The sequence below is a fragment of the Pyxicephalus adspersus genome, chromosome 10 (genome assembly GCF_032062135.1).
Source record: "Pyxicephalus adspersus chromosome 10, UCB_Pads_2.0, whole genome shotgun sequence".
Taxonomy (NCBI): domain Eukaryota; kingdom Metazoa; phylum Chordata; class Amphibia; order Anura; family Pyxicephalidae; genus Pyxicephalus; species Pyxicephalus adspersus.
In genome coordinates this window covers 30,465,180-30,485,421 of record NC_092867.1, presented here as the reverse complement: position 1 = coordinate 30,485,421, position 20,242 = coordinate 30,465,180, and the positions used below count along the sequence as shown (strand labels likewise).

Genomic DNA, 20,242 nt, shown 5'->3' with positions numbered 1-20,242 from the left:
AGATTTTCGCCCGATAATTGGCCGATGCCGATTATCGGGCGATAAAAATCTGACGTGTGTACGTAGCTTAAGGGTCAACTATATTTGCCAGTCTATTATTCAGTCTGCTTTTTACAATCAACTAAAGATCTCCTATTACACTACAAAAAAGGTAGATCTGAGTCTCATTGCATAAAAATTCTGCTGTGTATAGAGTGGGCACTCTTCACCTATGTGTGGCCAAATGTGTTGAAAACTTACCAAAAAGATACTTGTTCAATGGCAATACTTGTTTCCCAAAGGCTGGGAAAAGAAAAAAAATTGCTTATTTTAATTTTTTTTTTTGCACTGCTTGTATGTTGGTGGCAAAGTAAAAAAAAAAAACAAATATGTTGCAAATTACTTGTGCACTTATGGAAGCTAAATGTTTATTTGCTGACAGGAACAGGAAGTATATTATTTTATGTTATGTGTGTCTCAGGGGACTTCTAGGAGTCTGACATTTCAATTCAGCAGACTAGGAAACTCAACATCTAATAACATTACAAAGCTTTTTGTGATACCAGGAAACATTGTTTTTTTCCATTTCATTTATGATGTAAAAAAGCAATTTAGGTTAACTGAAATGGAAAATTTTCTTTTAAAATATTGTTTTATTGTGAAGTATATACTGGCTGCTGTTACTCATACAAGTTCATAAATTAGTTTAAACGAATGAACAGTAAATTACACCAACTTGTATTATAAAATTAACCAAATTTATTAGGATCGTAAAAACACAACCAGTTTTTGTGTTCATTCTTGTATTTCTGGAGCATTGTTACCTCAGGCTTTTTTCCTGGTTTGTACTACAAACATGTCTCCTTACTTCATCTCCACTACATAGAGGGGAGTTGGTATATTGTTCACAGAAGGTGCCTGGCAAAATTGGTAACACTGACAATTATGTTCATTGCTTGTGAACTTTCAGACATGCCTTCTGATAGAATCACAAACAGTTTCCAATACTTTTCAAAAAGTATACTTTGCCTGAAAAGACTGGTAGACGGGGCACCAGTTCACAAAAGGGACATTGTGGAATAGGAGAGAGAGCAGGGAAGGGCAACTAAACTAATAAAAGCAATGGAGAACTCTATAAGGAGTGATTTGCAGAACTGAACCTGTTCCTCCTTGAGAAGAGAGGGAGGGATATGATCACCCTGTATAAATATATAAATGGTCCATATAGAGAACTCTCTTCCCGATTATTCACTTTAAGGTCATTACAAAGGACAAGAGGGCACTCTTTGCATGTGGAGGAAAAGAAGTTTAAGCTCCGGATAAGGAAGGGATTCTTCACTGTAAGGTCTGTGAAAATGTGGAATAGTACTTCCTCGGGAAGTAGTTTCAGCAAGTTCTATAGACTGCTGAAAAAAAAATAAATAAAAAAAATTCATATAAAAAAATAAAAAGCTGCATGTTTTTCCAGAAGCACAGAATATAACTGGGTATTAAAGTTTTAAAGAAAAGAAAAGACAACAGAAACTGTTGATGCAGGAAACATCCGAACATGCTTTATGGGATCAGGAAGGTTTTTTTTTCTCCTGTTGAAATTGAACTATGCTTTAAAAGGGTTTTTTTTTCCTTCCTTTGTATCAACTATGTCTATAGTGTTTTTTTTTTTTTTTTTTTTAACAGATATGTTTGTTTTCCTAGTTGTTAAACTTTTCAACCTAAATTACTATGTAACAATAACATTTGGTTCTTAGGTTTGAATATACCTTATTGAAAATGTTTCTATATACGAAAATGCATATAGTATTAGTGCTATTATATATCTGATTTGCTATCACTATTGAGTTTCCTAAAGTGTCCAATGTTGTTATGATAGGCCAAAAACAAATTGTCTACTAAAATTATATCCTACTAACTTTTCTCAATTTGGTGGAGCCTAATAAACGGGGTCACTGCAAAGGATCCAGTTGGTTATATATTGAGCAGTAGCAGCATCAGAAAAGGTTTTGTATTACTCTGCTACCACTCCAATCCTGATGAAGTGTTTTTCTTGTTGGTATGAAGGGTATGACACATAAATTAGGAGTAAGGATTTCTACTGATGATAAAAATTCTTTAAACTCAGTTTTTAGCCAGGGAAGTATATCAGGCACTAGGTAGCTAAGGTACCTAGGTTCATCTGTTGCTAATTGAATCAAATTGTTTAGTTTGATTTTTTTTCCTTCTTTGAAGCTTTACCTTGGTGTGTCAATCCCAGAACAAAGTATTTTTTTTTTACCTAAAGGTCATATCAATTTGCCTTGGTTTACTCATTGACACTCACTTTTTGTCATTTGTAAATTTGACATTTCTAAAATTACCTCTAGCATGTGAATTGCATTTCATTTTGAAAGAACTATCGGTCTAAAATAGCAGACCTAATTAACATACAGATATTCTTTGAAACACTGCTGAAATACTTTGAAATATATTCTAAATATAACTCCCTATTATATAAGCTCATCCTCTTTTTGAAATCTTTTCAGCGGAATACTACTTGATCTGTTTGCAAAGACTACATTCTCTTGCTAATTAAAGATTCTGTCTGCAATATCTCAGAACAACTTGTACCCAAAGGATACAGCTAAATTTTATTGTTTCTAATTATGCAATAGATTTTCTGCAAAGTATGTTAGCCTGCAGGCAAAGGTCAAATGAAAAATATTAGAAAAATTTGCATAGCATTTTAATTATTTTTTATCTATTGATTTGCATAATTATGTGTTGTATGCTGGATGTTGTTACTGTTTATGTCAATGCATTTATGTAGCTTTTTGTAAACCTTTTTTGACTTGACAAAAAGACAATTGAAGGCTTATACAGAGAATGAAAGATAGAAATAACTTCTGCTTTTCCAACCCCTTTCAATAGCAGAGACATCATAAGTTGTATTTAACTACAATTGCTTAGTTTGCCCAAACTTGCACATCCATTTGTATATTTAATTTTTTTTTTACTTAAAGATCAGCATTTGATTTTTGGTTCCTGTGATTAAAAATGCATGCCAGCTGCAAAGGAAAAAAGTAATATGTTGCAGCTTACCAGTTTGTAGATTTAGTGGCTACATTAGTTTAGAAAATTTTTAGGAAAAACAAAAAATACATGTTGATCTTGCCAGAAAAATACAAATGAAAAAAGGTAATGCACCTCCAAATCAAATGTATTACATCATACCACTATGCACAACATGCTATGCCACCATTTATTGTGGTGTGCTGCATGTCTGTTTTGTGGTATGTATATCTGCATTGCAATTTTTATTTTTTATTTTTCTTACCCCAGCATGTAACTCTTACACGGCCCTTGTCACTCCCAACTGTCAGTCTAGCCCTTATTGTCTGTCACTAGACCTTTGCACTGTCCCTTTAATTCAAGTTCCTTTTTTTTTTCTTTTGATAATTTTAATAACTTTTATTCATATTTACTTTATTGGTTACAATAGAACGTTAGCAGTTATGGCTGTGTTTCAGTCAGTTTAATTTTCCTGTTTTCTCAGGTAAGATACCTTTGGTTGGGTCTTTATTGCCAACAATCTACTCTGTGAACAAAACCTAAAAGCAGGGTCACAATGAAACATATTTGGTGTAATTGCTTATTTGTGATCAAGTCAATACCCACAGAGGTCTGACCCTTCTGTAAGTTTGCACATCATTTATTGTTATGATAAATGAGTGAGACTTTATACAATTTACACTAGATTTATATCTGACCAAAACTTTGCCAGATGGGCTTTAGCCTGTCCTTTCCCTGTGACAACCAGGTCTGCTATTAGCTGAATTTTTTTTTTGAGAGAGTGCATATTTCATTATTTATACAAAGAATCGACTGGAAGATGGCAACACTAACTAACTTTTAAATTATGTGCATTATTCTTTTGTATTTTGTGGGGTCTGATATGATCTGGAACATTTCAGTCTCTCTCTCAATTTGTTTGATGGTGCACATTAATGCACAGCGGTCAAAAGGAATTAATGTCCTTCTTGGCTACTAGTAGAGACTTTTTAAGTAATTGGACTGCAAAATCCAAACAAACGGTTTACATCTATTTTTAATTTTAGCATTTCTGAGTAAGTGATTTCCCTTTTAGATGAATAATCCAACTCATGTAGTTATGAGAAGCACTTATAATAATTATTAATAACTTGACATAAGTAAAATGTTTAAAACCCGCTCCATTATTTGCCCAATACGTCCCCAAGGTTCATTTGCTAAATTCACATCTGTTGCTCAGCTAATTTTCTCAAGGGTTTTTTTCCCCCCAAAGTGTGGTTTATTCAATTTACTTTTATAAAAAAAAACTATGTGTGTCATTGTGCATCCAGTGAACTGGGCATTCATTTACCCAGTGTAAAGATAGCTGACATGGAATTTATGTTCTTTGTTAATTTTCCATTTTGTATATATTCCTTCATTTAGTATACTATATTTGTTATATTTTTAATATTTTGTTTTGGTAATATCTTATATATAATAAAATCATCAATCAAAGATAACACCGTATCCTGGAAAAAAACTGGTGTTTGTTAGCATAGAGCTGTTTTTTTTCAGAGGAAAGTCTGGAGTGTGGCTCGGGGTGAAGTTTCCATAACAAAAGCGGTAACCTTGAGCTACACTCGAGGTGAAACCTACTTCGTTCTAGCGGCATCCTCCAGTAATGCCTGACATCTTCTTCTCTTGGCGATGCCAGCTGGGCATCTGTGTAACCTGGTGATGCCCAGCCGGCATCTCCGTCCCCGTGGTGATTGTTGGGGACGCGAGGCCAGGGGAAGCAGATGCCAGCCGGGCATCTACTCAGGACCGTGTAGCTGAGAGGGAGGACCAGGCCGGACATTTATTATACTAAGTATTTTTAAATGTACCGCTTTTACATTTAAAAATACTTAGTATTCGTACCGCCAGGGAGATTAAATGAGATGTGAGGATACTCACAATGCACACTGCAAATATCTTCCACTGTTTTTGTACCAACAAAATACCTTGAAATTATATTGCCATAAAGAAACCATGTTGTACTGTACTATCAAAAATATATTGTCCAGACAATTTTTTAAGAAAGTCAATAATTAGCGCAAAAAGGGCAAAGAGACCAAATAATAAACCATCGAAAACTATAAAGATAAAGGAGCTCATAGTTTGGCTTTTCGTTTTGGAACTTGCAAAAATAGCAATAGTTGGTGCCCACATTTTGGTAATGTAGTGTTTGAATTTTGCTTTGCTGTGTATTAAATTCATCTGCTAAGGTGATGTTTATCCAAACCTCCTATCCATCTAATCCAGAAAAGTTCTTTCTTCAAGTAGACCCAGGATGCAGGTATGTCATTTTTGGCATCACCAGGAAAGTTGTGTGAAACAAATTATATTAGAAAATGGTGTTTTGTCAGCTCTTTACTTTAGTGTTTCCAGTTTATATCTGTAGTATTATCAACAGGCTTGCTTTAACACAGTATTATATGTATGGCTTCTGAAGGACTTTGTTTTAATCTGATTGGTTTAAGATTGATTGTATTCCTGTCTGTTCATAAAAAACAGTTGTACAGTACAAGTGAATCAATGAAGTCTTTGATCCTATTACTTATTTGATATAGTGCAGTAAATATTTTTTAATGTTAATATAATTTTGCCATCCAAACTACCCAAAGCAAGTCAGGAACCATAAGGCTGTAATAGGCTTCCTCCATTGTCTGGTAGCATTTCTACAATTGTTTCAATTCCAGAAATGAAATTACGTAATGCATATTAGGTAGAAGAAAGCAAGGAGAAATTTGATTTTCTCTTTGCAGAGAAGATCCTGGAAATAGATTAGATTACTATGGTGTTTTACGCATATTTACACTGTCATATCATTAATCTCCTGTCCTCTCCTTATAAATTCTCCGTCTGGTTTATTATTGGGATTAAAGTCCTAAATGGAACTGACACAGATTACAGCCTCTGAGTAATATGAAAATAATCGAGTTTGTATTTAAACATTACATGTGTGAGTTCTGTTTGGAGGGATTTACTTAGATTTCATTCATGAAGAAGTTAGGAAAATGGTAGTAACCATAGTGTCCAGCTAATTGGAATTCTGATTTTATTAGTTTTCTATAAGTATATTTTAAAAAAAAATGTTTGTTTTGCTATGTTTTTATGAAATATTCCACAATATTGCATTTTCTCCTTCCACAATTGGGTGCAATTTGCTGTTGTATGGTAGTGTAGTGTAGGGTGGGAGGTTGTAATAAAATAATGACGAGCTAAGCTAAATTGTGTTTACAATGCTCACAGACATTGTCCCAGACATGCTAAATACCAGACGGCTTTTCTAGGTTTTTATCGTACGGTGTATTACAATTAATGCCTTTTTATGTAGAATATTTATTGTTGGATATTATTTTTTGTGCACTGTTACTTTCAAGAGCTTCCTGCTTTTAATATTTACTGTGTGGGATTACCCACATTGCATACCTTTTCTCAAAGTAAAATTATGGAAAGGTCTTGTTGCTTAGTGATTCACTGTTGCACACACACATACACATTAATTTACAATAAATACTATGGAACACCTAAAAGCTTGCACAAGAATCCTTTCATTTATATGCAAGACCCTTCCTGTGATCCATCATTCCAAATAGGAGTTTGTTCACAATAACAGTGCGCCTGTAAGGTATACCAAGTGTAAAGTGTACATGACAACTGCATAAGTGTATGTCAGCTTTTCTCATTATTAACCCGTTACAGCAGCAGAATATTTTAATTTACTTCATAGCATTTTTAGAAAAAAAGGTTTGGATTAGTGTGTGTGTGTGTTTATAAAAATATAATATATATAAATAATTTACATTTTGATACATTTATAACTACACGCTGTTTCTGCCACAGTATATTCATGTTGCCTGAGACTTTCAGTGAAATAAGACAATGGGTTTGAATGCACACATGGCATGAGATTGCATTATCACATGCATGCCCCGTACATGCACCTGCACTAAATCAAGTGAGTCTTTCCAGAATGCCCACTGCCATAAGCAAAGCAGTGTTCCTTTACTGAAACTTTTGTAAGTATATGCAGAATAAACAGGTCCATAGTGGAAATGAAAACATTGCTCTGGTACATAGGCAAGAGCTGGTACATAGGGAGGTTGGGAGTTACAAGATTTAAATTATTTTAACCGATGCTTACTGTTTATAAAATCTGTTTAAAAACAGGTATTACATTATTTGTTTTTGTTTGTTTTGTTTTTTTTTTTATATAGAAAAAGCACCCAACAGTAATTGCCTTTTTTCATGTAACTTGTCTCTCGTTGAAATCCCACAAGGAAGAGCATGTTTAGGTGAAGGTAGACATGGAAAAAGAAGCCTAAAGCCCTGCTTTCTGAATGAAAAAGGGAATTTAAAATATGAATGCATATTAATATCTATTTTTTTCCTATATAAAACATGGGTAGATGTAATACATGGCCATATGCATTTTTTTATTTTGTCTCAATTATACTTGTGAGAAGAAGAGAAGGAGAAGTAATACATTTAGCTACAATCTCAGTTTTTTTTTGTAGAATCTGTCTCGTTTCTCCTGTTTTGGACTTCTTTGCTCTGCTGCAAGACTGTTAAATCTCCCCCAATGTGCACATGGCCCAAGATTTACAATTGATTTAAACATCTGTGGCAACACAGATATTTTTTCATTTATTATTATAAACAGTGTTACAGTATTGCCTGGGATTTAAACTGAAAAGATTATTGCAGTAGAAGAGTATTTTCCCTGTTGACTGCATATGAAAAGGAAACATTTTTTATTTCCTTTTTTATTTTGCAGTGTATTGAAACTGAAAAAAACTACATCTGCTAATTAGCTGCAATGACTTTGTTTCCCCCGCTGCACATGCTGTGTGTTTGGATGCTCCTTCTATCCAATATTAACAAAATCAGTTTATGAAATCTGGTTGTTAGAATTCCTGTAACTGGCACATTTTTTTTTTCTTTTTTTACAAAAATGGCTCTAGGGGAGCTTGGAAGCAATATCATTTTCATTGCCTTGGTTACTATGTTCTCACCTTGCTTGATTGAAGTAATGACACTGTTCCCATGCAACTAATTGTCCATCCAGGTCTCTGGGCCTTTGGGAAATTTTGTGGATGTCTTCATGCAATTAACATATATTTGAAAAAAATAATGTGTATGCGGTAACACACTGCAATGAATCTGAATGGTCTGAATTACTTTTTATGACCATAGCTGAGATTTTTTATTCACACTTTAGTATAGTGCTTCATTTTTACCCACAAAAAGCATTTCTAATTATATATCAGATACCAAACTAGCAACATCTCAATCAATAATACCCAGTAATAAACCAGTATCGCTCAAACCTGCTTTAGTCATACCTTATGTGAATGGCGTATGCGTCAGCCATTGCTTTTTTTTCTACACAAGGATAGGTAAGTATTGCTAGCTCAGTAGTGATCAACCTGTTTGAAATTCCTGTCATTAGCTGATTGCTTTCTGAAATTGTATTTTTGTTTTTTAATGCATAATATAGGAAAGTAAGAAAGTTTTCATAAATTTATTTAGTACAAACATTTAAGTTTGTGTTTGTTTGGTTTAATGCTGCAAAACTTAGGTATGTTGTGATGTCAAAATCAAACAACCGATGTTTAAAAGGGGGGAATGGGTTATGCAAAAATGTGTGTGAACAAAGAGGGGATCAGGAGGTGCTCTGGTTTATAAAATCCTGTTTGTAAAGAACCTCATTATATTCCAGTTCCTGTTCCTTTCCAGAATAATGAAGTCATAAACATCTTTGACTGCTTTTAAAATTGAACTTAGGCATTGGCATTCCTTAAAAGGGTAAAATGATTATTCTGTACAAATGCCGGTCTTACTAAAGATCCAGAGAGTGTTTTGGTATTCCTCCTGTAAAAAAAGAAAGGAAAGTAAATAATGGCACTGAAATAAGGTTTCCCTTTGTTTGCGCTTGCCCTGGTAACATAGCAGTTTTCCATGTAACTTTTTCTGCATGTTATTAACACATTCCTCTCTCTTTTGTTATTTCATAACCTAATAGTGCCAACAAAATACCCATAAGAATGTATACTCAATAGTAGGGCTATATTCAGAACATGTACGACTCGAAAGCTTGACTTCATACTGTCTCATTGCATTATGCATTAAAGGGGACCTGTTTTATCTATACCACAGAACATTAAAGAGGTTAAGAAAGTGTACAGGATATACAAGAAAAGTGAGGCAAAGGGTATTTGAGAATCCTAATTTAAACATTTTAGGTATGAGTATACAAAGATCCCAGGCATATTATTTATTCTGTTAGTTCTGTAGTAATTCTGTAGTAACAGCAGGTAAGAAATTACAGGGTACATGTGCTGGTAGTCCTTAATACATAGAGTTGGTGTGGATACTTAGTGCTTTCCTAAGTAATAAAATGTGTATTACATTAATGCACGTCCCTAAAGACTTTCAAGAGTTGATCACTGGGAAATAATTTAATGAAAGCTACATATTTAAACGTTGAAAACAATTTAAAATATATAGTATGAAAGCTTTTGTAAAATTTTAATGACTTGACTGGTATTTTAGAAAACAGGAAGTGAGGGAATCTTTTTAGTGATACAGACCGTTAAAATTTGTTTGTCATGTTTCGAAAAAAAACATGCTACTCTACTAACATGCTTCTCCTTATATCTGGTGACAGCCCTGACAAAAAACTTACCAAAGAGATATAGGTACACATTTGTTTCTGTTTACTTTGTTTTTATCTCCGGTATTTTTTTCTCTTTGAAAAATATTTAACCACACACTTTGTTATGGTACCAAATCCAGACAAATTAGGGAAGACTTTATCACCTTGCTCATATATGGCAAAGTGATGTTTTTTTATGTAAAGTCTACTCCCAACTACTTTATAAAACACTTCTGTGTTCACCCTGAAAGTTTGAAAATATGCTTAGTTGACTATTGGTAAAGAGCCAGGGATGCTGTGATATTACACGCTATCATCTGACAGTGCTAAGATCTAGTGACTGTCTGCTAGAATTGAGCCTTAGACCAGAAGAGAAGAGATAACATCCGCCCTTATACGCTGAAATTCCCAGTACATTTTATATTTGTGCAAGTGTGAAAAGGAATAGTGGGGAAGTTCTGTAGAGGGAAGTATTAAATGGTTGGGGTAGGCTTTACACCGATCTATGAATTTTCCCATGTTTTGAATGGTAAAAACAGATTAATTAAAAGATACCATAGTATCCTTGTAACTAAAAAAGAAAACTATAGAGAAAAAAGTTTTACCAGTTATTACCAGTTTTCTTTTTCTAGTATTTGATGAAAAAAAAACATTGAAATCTATTTGACCTCAACAAACAACATTGTTTTCTTACATTTGCTAAAAAACTTTAGATATAAAGATAGCATCAGAATGTTAGGACTGTTAATCCTCAGTTCTAGCTGTAAGCGGCTTTCTAATAATTTTATTATTATTTTTTTCCAGGTTAGTTCTTGGGTGACCTGGCTGATTCTTGCTGCAGGGTCCATGGAGGAAAAACGGGAAGTCTTTTCTCACTTGGTCCACATAGCTAAGTGCTGCTGGAACATGGGCAATTACAACGCTGTGATGGAATTCCTGGCAGGGCTCAGGTACGACTTAATTGAGGGGAGGCGAAAGCAGCTGTTATAAACATCAGCTGGCACTATGTCAGTTAGTTTTAAATAGCCATACAATTACAAACTTTTGCGGACTGTTTGGAAATAATCTGAAGAGGTCATAATGTTTACATGCTTAAGGCAGTCATGTTTAATCTTTTAAAATATTAAGTGTAGTTAAAGTAAATTTTAATAGTAGCTAAAAGAATGGAAAACATTAATGATGCATTCTAGTGTTTGCAGAGCTAGATAATACCGCACGACATGATCAACTCAGTAAAGTATTTTTAATCTATACATTTCACTTTGTCTTTTATGCTGGCATGAAACATCCTGAAATACTTGTTAACAGAGGTTTTAGCAGGTGTTCTTGTAAAAACATAGATAGCAAATGTTTCCACTCTGTAGAAAGCTCAGCACATGGATAGCCTGTTGATACCTGTTTCTGATGTTTGCATTGAACCTAGACAGTTGAATCTAATTTTATTTCTGAACTAGACTAATAATTTAGGTTTACAAATTACTTGTGTATCTTTGTTGGCCCAGAACATGTAATGGTTTTTATTTAAGGAACATGTCTGTTAATTTCATAACAACCAAACTCATTTTACCTTAAACAAAATTTAAAGTCTCAAGCTTCTGTTTTGTTTTTGCTGAGAAAACAGTTCCGTATGGCCATGTATGCATGCAATAAGTACCAGCATATTTATATATTAAACATTAAAGTTAGGCATTGTTTTTGGTTATCTAGCTATGTGGAGCTCCAGATCAGAGTGCTAATCAGTGCTGATCAGTGTGCGTAAATGGGATTTTCTGACCTTTTGGTAAATCTGTAACTGAGAACATGTAGATATGTTTTAGCTCTTACAAGGAAAACATTATCAAAGTCCATTGCTCATTATTATTATTACACTGTATTTATATAGCGCTGACATATTACGCACCACTCTACAAAGTCCATAGTCGTGTCAGTAGTTGTCTCTCAAAGGTGCGCACAATCTAATGTCCCTTTTATAGTCATATCTTTTTCCCACAGTCTAGGGTCAATTTTGAGGAGAAGCCAATTAACCCAATTGCATGTTTTCGGAATGTGGGAGGAACCTGGAGTACCCGGAGGAAAACCACACAAACACAGGGAGAACCTGCAAACTCCATGCAGATAATGTCCTGGCAGAGTTTAGAAGCTGGGACCCAGCGCTGCAAAGGCCCGAGTGCTAACCACTGGGCCACTGTTCTGCCCTTGTTCATTCTTGAACAAGTCACGATTGCAATGGTTGTTTTTATAGACAGGCTGATCTTTCACCACCTGTTGTTCTCCTTCAGAATTTGTACATATTTGGCCACAATGTTGTCCCCAACTGTCACATGTAGTTTTCATACAACCATTACAGTCTAATAATAGTTACAGCTTACCACAATATAAAACACATGATTTCTGCAGTGTTGCTTTGTGAAATGTTCGGTATGCATTTGTGATAATGTAACAAGGGTATATTTTTACAAACTTTATTCATACATTACAATGACTACTACTTGTGTAACCATACAAAATTATTTTTGCACTTTTTAACAGATCACGGAAAGTACTGAAAATGTGGCAATTTATGGAGCAGAATGACATTGAAACTATGAGAAGCTTGAAAGATGCCATGGCTCAGCATGAATCATCATCTGAGTATAGAAAAGTTGTAAACCGAGCACTGAACATACCTGGCTGTAAAGTGGTTCCTTTTTGTGGAGTGTTCTTAAAAGAATTGTGTGAAGTTCTTGATGGAGCAGCAACTTTGATCAGACTTTGCCCTCACTACAATTCCCAAAATGAAACACTGGAGGTAAATGCACATGAACATTTTTTTCTTCTTACAGTTTGAAAAGCATCCACCTTTATTTTTTTATTTCTTATTTGTTTCTGTGAAAGAAATCCCCCCTTTTAAAATATTTGATTGTTAGGTTGCCCAACTGGCATCCTTACATTACTGACACATTTTGCAATCCTACAAACTCTAGAAAATTGAGTCCCTACATAGAAATTCAACAATATTTTTTTGGTCAAGAGTAGAAAAACAACAGGCTAGCTAGTGAGATTCTTCAGAGGTCATATGAAGCTGGAGGTACAGATCTGAGGTAAGGTAGTTGCAAGAACCAATAATAACAGCAAAAATAAGGTTTTTGTTTGCATTATACTTTGGAATATATTTATATATTTAATTCACTCTGGATTACATGAATTATATGCACGTTATTTCTTTATGCAGTTGCATTTTGTGATCTACAAGTTCCCTGAAGAAGCCAATACAGGCGAAACGCGTCCGGACTCGAAGTTTAATTTTTTAATTGTCATATTGATATCAGTCAGGGATGTTCTACTTTTAGTACACAGATCCCAAAATACTCCCCCTCGGCATTGAACAGGGGATGGCACATCGTACTCCTATAAGACCACTTTGAAGTTAGGTTGTTTTAATCCTTTCCTTTAACAACCAATATGACTAATATATCTGTTGCTGTAAACCTGTCCGAGCTAAAAACTGGCTAAAGCAGAGTCCTACTACAAGTGGCGACACACTGGTTGATGGGTACACAACCAATTAAATGATCATTATCTCCCTGATAATGATCATATACCTGGCATCTGCTATGCACCAATCAACCAGCCTAATCTAGAACTGCAAACTGTGCAATCCCTCTCTAATGTAAATCTACTGTCTACTATTTTATCAGTTAGAACTGTGTTGTTTTATTGAATGGCAGGGAGCACTTGTGATCACCTTTTAGGAATTCTAGTAAGAGAGGCAAGAACATATAGACTATATAAATCTAATTAATCATTAAAAATGTATTTGTTCTGGGTTAATAAAAGAGCATGAAAAAACTAATATACCCACTAACATGAATGTCTGCAGATTTTATTGTATGTTTTTTTCCAGCCACAAGCTGATATACGATGTTAAAAATCCGCATAGTACATTGTCCTTTATGTGAGAAATTAAATACTTTTTCTGTTATGTCGTCACCCAAGTGTATTCCCACTTAGATTTGAGTATACTTAAAGTAAAATGCTGACAGAAGGGATTACTTTCGGTGTAACATTCATTCACATATTTAGATTTAGAATGAAAGTTGTCCTAAAGAGAAATACGACTCCAGTCTCCTGAATTTTTTTTCTGCCAGTACAAATATATCATGCATAGACTTTTGTTTGAACTAAGAGCTCAGCATTAAACTACTTTTGAATGAACTATTGAATTAAATAGGACAATCCATAAATATATTTCAGAGTCTATATTTCTTTGTGTATGCAGTTCAACATACTATACATATGAAGTCTTGAGTGAGTTTAGGCTTATGTCTTTAATATACAGCATCCACCTGCCTGTGAGTGTGAATGTCAACATAGTCAAGAGATGACTTAAAGATGTTTGTATGGCTGCTTGAAAGTCACGCCAGTGTTTCCATTCTAAACGCTCTGCTTCTCCTTGCATACATGAAAATTCTTTTCCAGCAGTGTCTTAATACTGCATACATTAATAATAAAATAAACGGTCCAGCTTGGTCTGTGTCTTATTGACCTAAAGTTTTGGTTATTAATGACATTATCTAAGAATAAATGTTATTAAGTATCACACTTCACATCAATCAATAGGTGCAAGATAAATTTGGCAGACAACATTTTGGGGAAGAAATATCTATTACTATGAATCAAAAAGTTCAGGTCTATAAGCCTAGCATGTCAGAACCACAGCAAAGATGACGTGATCCAGGGCTGCTAGGTGCAGGAAGGGTAGGTAGATCACCAATTGTAGTAAATCCTTACTACTGTAATAAGAGGATAAACTCTAAGCAATGTCTGCTTATGCAACAAACGAGTAGGTTGCATTAAGAAGTTAAAGCGACACATAAAAATCATTTTTATGTTTATAGGACATTTTACACATATGCCTATTCATATTTCTAGCTAAAGTGTGTGAAAACTCTAATGCAATTATGAAATCTTCCATTCCTGATCCTGTAAAATTCAGTGGAGTTTAAGTGATTGCAGACTCCATCATTTTTTAATTATTATTTTTTGCAGTTTGTGTCTGACTACAATGGACAAGACAACTTTTTGCAACGAATAGGGAAGGATGGATTGAACAATACAGAAAAGGAATCGACTGTGAACAATATTATGCAGACTATTCGTAGTTGCAACCGCAGTCTGGAATCTGAGGAGGGTGAAGATAATGTCAGTGAAAGCAGTATCTCCAGGAAAAACTCTGTGATGGACAGAAACAAATTTCAGTAAGTGTAATACCTGGGTTTGCTATTTCTTCTACCTATTTCCAACTTTTTACAGAGGTACAAGCAGGTCATATTTAATCACGAGCTTACCAAGGGATTCTTTCTTTGGCTCTGTGTTCTTCCCCCCCACACAAACTATGCTTTGTATTTTGTTGCTCAAATATTTAAAGCTCCTCTGCCAAAATATCTTGCTACAAAAAGCTACTGCAAGAACACTAAAACCATTCCATTTTATACAGGAAGTAAAGGAATTCTATTGCTATCTTCTTCTATGCTATCTTTGTTGGAATTCTTCAGGGTAGAGAACAATGGAAGATATATCTAAAAGAGACCTGTAGTAAGAGAAATAAAAAAGAATGGTATTATTGTCCTGTGCTTCTGAAAATGCCAGTTACATAGCATTTCATACTCTTTTCTGTATATTGTCTGAATATTGTCTGTCATACTTCTTTGCAGTTTGCATACTTGTTAAAATCCACTAGCTTAGAAATTAAGCCAGGTGTAGCTAGGCAACTACCATTTTCCAGTGGAGGTGAGCTATTGCAGGCTCTTACATGGCAGGTTTGTTTTTTTCATTCAACAATAGCACAGTTTCACGTGACATACAAACATGATGTATCTGACAAAACGGGCCTTCTGTAGGGTGAAATACATTTTCTGTTAGATGAGCAGCTTTAGAAAATGCATTTGTAAAAAAAACTTTTTAGGACATTCCATACATTACATATCTCATACCATTAAGTAGCCAATTCATTCAGGTTATGAGCAGCCAATTCATTCAGGTTATGAGCAACTATTCTTCTCTACACTCATGTGAACTTAGATGAACCTGTGGGAGGATAAGTACACTTCTATGGATTATCTGAGCTGCTATTCGGACATAATAGGGAAAGTACGAGCCTTCAGAAAAATCTCTGGCTTGTGACCGTGTGTTTTTTGTTTTTTACTCAACCCTTCTGTATTTAAATAAATTATTTGAACTTTGAAGCTTTCACAGAAGTGAAGGGAGCCTGTCACCAGAGTAGCACAGTAAGCTGTAAGGGAAGGGTTTAGAAGTAATACGTGTCTGCTAGATGCAGTCCCCTGCTTGTTCCTCAAGGCTAATAGTGTCCCTTTATTGTCTCTAAAAGTTAACTGAGACAACCATCTGGCAAAAAACGATAGAAGAAGCTGTTTGTGAATAGCAGCATAGGATTGGTTAAGGAGTGACCATCTGTTGGCAGTTTTAGTGTTAGAAATATGAATTTATAGCAAGATTAAATTTAATTGTTGACATTTGTGGCTCTACATATAATAATGGTTACGACCCATTTGTCCAAAAGTAAAACAATTGCGCACTGGTTGCTGTTTTTATGAGATATGTATGTCAGTAACCGCCACAAAGCCCATTTATCGGTGAGGGATGTTCTCCATGAATCATTTTGTACAGAGCCTTGCAGTCAGTTTTACCAGCTGTAACAACACTTATTTGATGTTAGATTTAAAATTTGATTTGCAGACATGATGTGGGTCATGCCATATTTCAGACAAAAGATAATGGAAACACATGCTGTACCACGATATAACCTTAAAAGATACAAAACATATTTAGTTTCGTTTATTTTGTAAAATTCTCAGTGATATTAATATGAAATTACATTGCATTGTCATAAAGTACTCCAAGTTCCAGGCTATCCAGTAATGATATTTTTCAGGACAGCAAGGGACATTTGTTACTGACAAGCTAGGGAGGTAATTTATTTTTGTCTGTGAAATAAGCCTGCAGTTTCCTGCACACGTCTGTTTTTCATTTACCTTCAAATCTAAATCTCATTTTAGTCTAATAATTTGTTTTGCTGAATAATTATTCTAATAATATTAAAAGCATCTGGCAGAGGATATGGTTGAGGTGTCCCAAAAATTGATGCTGAGGTACCAACCAACCAGCTGTGTTAATGTTTTTTACTTTTGAATCCATTTTAGCATTTATTATAGTAACAGTTTAGCAATATTTAAATCTACAATAGTAAAAACTTTACCAAGCAAAGAAATGTCTTCTCTTATATGGGTGTTTCAAGAAGTTTTTTCCTATGTGTACATTGCTAAATAATTAGTCATAGTATCCTGAGGAGTATTTGCCATTAGACACCTTTTGAAAGTTTTGCATTTTATAAACACAGCACATACTTTAAAAATGTAATCCTTGATTTTTCATATGAAAAAAGATTAGTTTATAATGTTATCTAAATATAAAGTGTACTTTGAGCTCATAAAATGTATCCTAAATATCTTTAGAATTTTTGCTCCAGGCATTGGGTTTAATAAAACCTGCTATGCTCTACTGTGGCTAGATATAAAGTAAATCGTTTGGGGTGTGCCTGCTTAGACCAATTTCTGATCAGATCAGTAACATGCCATCCCTAGCAACTTATCAGGAAGCAGAGCCCAGTCTCCACTGTGCTCTGTGTCCTATGACAGGAATGTTACATGATACAGCACAGACCAAAGAAGGTTCTGCTTCTTAGAAGATCACTGATTGCAGTAGATCATCTGCCAAGCTTCAGGGCAAGAAATTCTTGTCACAAGAGGATTTTCTTAAGCCCCGATGATCAAGATTTGTCTAACTCTGCACAATACCTTTTAAATTTCTATGTGCCATGTTCCAAGTTGCCATGTGCCTTGCACAGTGCCTTTTGCCATTCATGCTAAGGTTCTTTTGATTTGTATCATAACAAAGTCATTATCAATACACAGATTTCAGATTCAGAAATCTTATTTGTTTGCTGCAGTGAAAAGCAGTTTTTTGGTCTGGGTGTGCAGAGTATGAGCAAGTTAGACATCTAGGGTACCATGATGCAGTGTATGACTTTCTAACAGCTCAGCATTATTCATTACATTGGATGCAGGATACAACCTTTACTCTTGTCTGATTAAAACAAACACCTAGTGAAAGCTATTATTGAGGGGTATAAACAATTAGAGTCCTAGATTTTATACGGGTGTCCCAGCTGTAAACTCTGTGCCATCAGTTTTAATTGGGAGTAATGAATATATATACAAAATTTAAACCGTATGCAAAGCTCCTTTTTGTTTGTAACTTTTTAAACCAAAGGCAATCAGGTAAATCTTATTAAATCAACATTTCACTCTAAAGGCAAATATTAGTACACTGCTTTATCGAATTTAAAGGTGATGTACCTTATGATAGATTCAGGAACTTCAATAAGAGAGGTGGAAGAGGAAAAAGAATATATATCAGTGCCCATTGTTTATTTGTTGGACTTGCTTGAGAAAACTACTCCTTCTTTTATCTATCTGGTCAGTTTATGGAAGATTTTTATGACTACTTAGAACTTTTGATTTAGAAACTACAAATATGCTGATCATAGTTTCCAACAATATGGAGACCCTCATCTTGTACACCTAGGCCAGGGGTGTCAAACACTGGCCCGAGGGCCAAATCTTGGCCCCCCCAAAAATTCCAAAATTAACTACATCTGCCCCGGCCGCCCGCGTTACCACCTCACATCATCATTTTCAATACATGCAATACACAGACATTATTCCTGTACACTCATCACGTGACACAAAGCCTAGGCAATGATCACATGGTGTCGGACTACCAGGGGCATTGTGTTTGTTTCAACCCATTAGAGACTGCATAGTGTATTATTTAGTGTCCATCCTCTCATATCACAAGATTGTTGAACAACACACAGTCTGCTTAGATTGATAGAAATGAGTCTTTTCAACCCTAAAGTGTGTATAGTGGGGTTTGTTTTAGATAGTTATGTATGAAGTAGTAAACTTCCTCAATTTTTTTAATACATTTCAAGTTTGGCTATGACTTGGTCTAAGTTTTTAATTTTGGGCCTCTGTGTATTTGAGATTGACACCCCTGGCCTATCCTATAGTGATAGGTAATAAATGCAGACATATAATACTGAGAATATAGCAAAAGCCCAAGACTAGATGGTATATGCATCTGTTAATTTATTGAGTTTGAATTTGATTTAATTTAGGTAATATCTTATTTCAATCAACTGTTATGTTTCAGTAACTGAGAAGATGAGGTGTTAACAGTGCTTAGAAACAATCAATGTAAAATGATTTAATTTTGACACAATACAGATTTGTATTATTATATGCGTAGATATATATATTTTTAGTTGTTAGATGCATTCTACTTTTCTACTATCCAGGTGAAACACGGGACAGGATATTTAAATCTCTTTGTGGTTACCCAGCTGTAATGACTTTAGCAGTTTAGAACAAGCTAGCATACTGGACCCTCACCAGCATCTCCCATACACCTTTGAGAGGGTTTTAACCTGGCATAAGGCTTTGTCATTTTAAAATGTAAGTCTGGCCAAAACTTTATTAGTTTTAGCTAGAGGGAGGAAAAGCATTTAGTGCTGTATGGAACTCCATTAAAAAAGATTTACCCTCACTTCCTTTCTTGCTGATGTTTTACCAAACAGAAAATGAGGGGAGCTGCAAATTACAAATGGCTATAGCTCCTGTGAGATTTTTGTTTTTGTATCTGTTGCAGATTTCGTCTCAACTTCTGTCTGATAAAACTGTTGCGAGTGGGAGAAAATTAAGGTGAATCTCTCCATAAGAGGCCCTGGGTAGCAGTAAATCTGACAGAAGGTCTAATCCTTCCCAAATCAATTCAAAAGCTGGAAACATGTTTTTGACTTGACATAACCATTAATATAATAATTGCCTTACTGCAGTATCTTTTAATATTTCAAAACATTTACTAGCAAATTGCAAATGATTGATGAAAGTGTATCCTCTCCAGCCTTGGAGAACTTTAATAAATCAGGCCCAATGTGTGTAAAATATGTCTCTAACGAATTAGTACATGCATGTTTTTTATTCATTATTGCTTGTGTGTTTAAAGAAGCATCCCACCTGATATGTTCTTGAAATGGATGTTTATGTCTGTATTGTATATGCATCATGAAATGCATGCATTTTAGTTGTACATTTATTTTAAAATTGTAACTGTACTATTGGATTTGTTCTTTAAATCTGTACGATCCGTTCAAAAATAGCTGCTGATCATGTCAGGGCTTCGGTGCTGCCCTTTGTCTTGTGCAGGATAATGAGTTTAAGTAGAAAATACAATGGGCAAGACAGACAATATTCCTACCATGAAAAGGCTGCTTGTTGTCTGCATACAACTTGAATTAGGAGCTGACTGCAGTTATAAAAGATCAACAGGTTTCTAGGGTTTTTAAAAGAAATAAATAAACTTGGAGAAATATGCATGTTTTGCAGAGATATGCAGCCTTCTGCCTTGTCATATATATTGCATTTGCTTGTGTTT

The 20,242-nt window shown here is 34.7% G+C and overlaps 1 protein-coding gene across 2 annotated transcripts in view; it reads left to right on the top strand.

Annotated features, from left to right (window-relative positions):
* Positions 1-20,242, top strand: part of PLCE1 (phospholipase C epsilon 1) — a 149,507-nt gene that overhangs the window by 89,025 nt on the left and 40,240 nt on the right. For both annotated transcript variants that reach the window (XM_072424415.1, XM_072424414.1), the window contains exons 5-7: positions 10,493-10,638; positions 12,218-12,476; positions 14,717-14,925. In XM_072424415.1, coding sequence (XP_072280516.1) covers positions 10,493-10,638; positions 12,218-12,476; positions 14,717-14,925 — 614 coding nt within the window. The remainder of the gene's footprint in view (positions 1-10,492; positions 10,639-12,217; positions 12,477-14,716; positions 14,926-20,242) is intronic.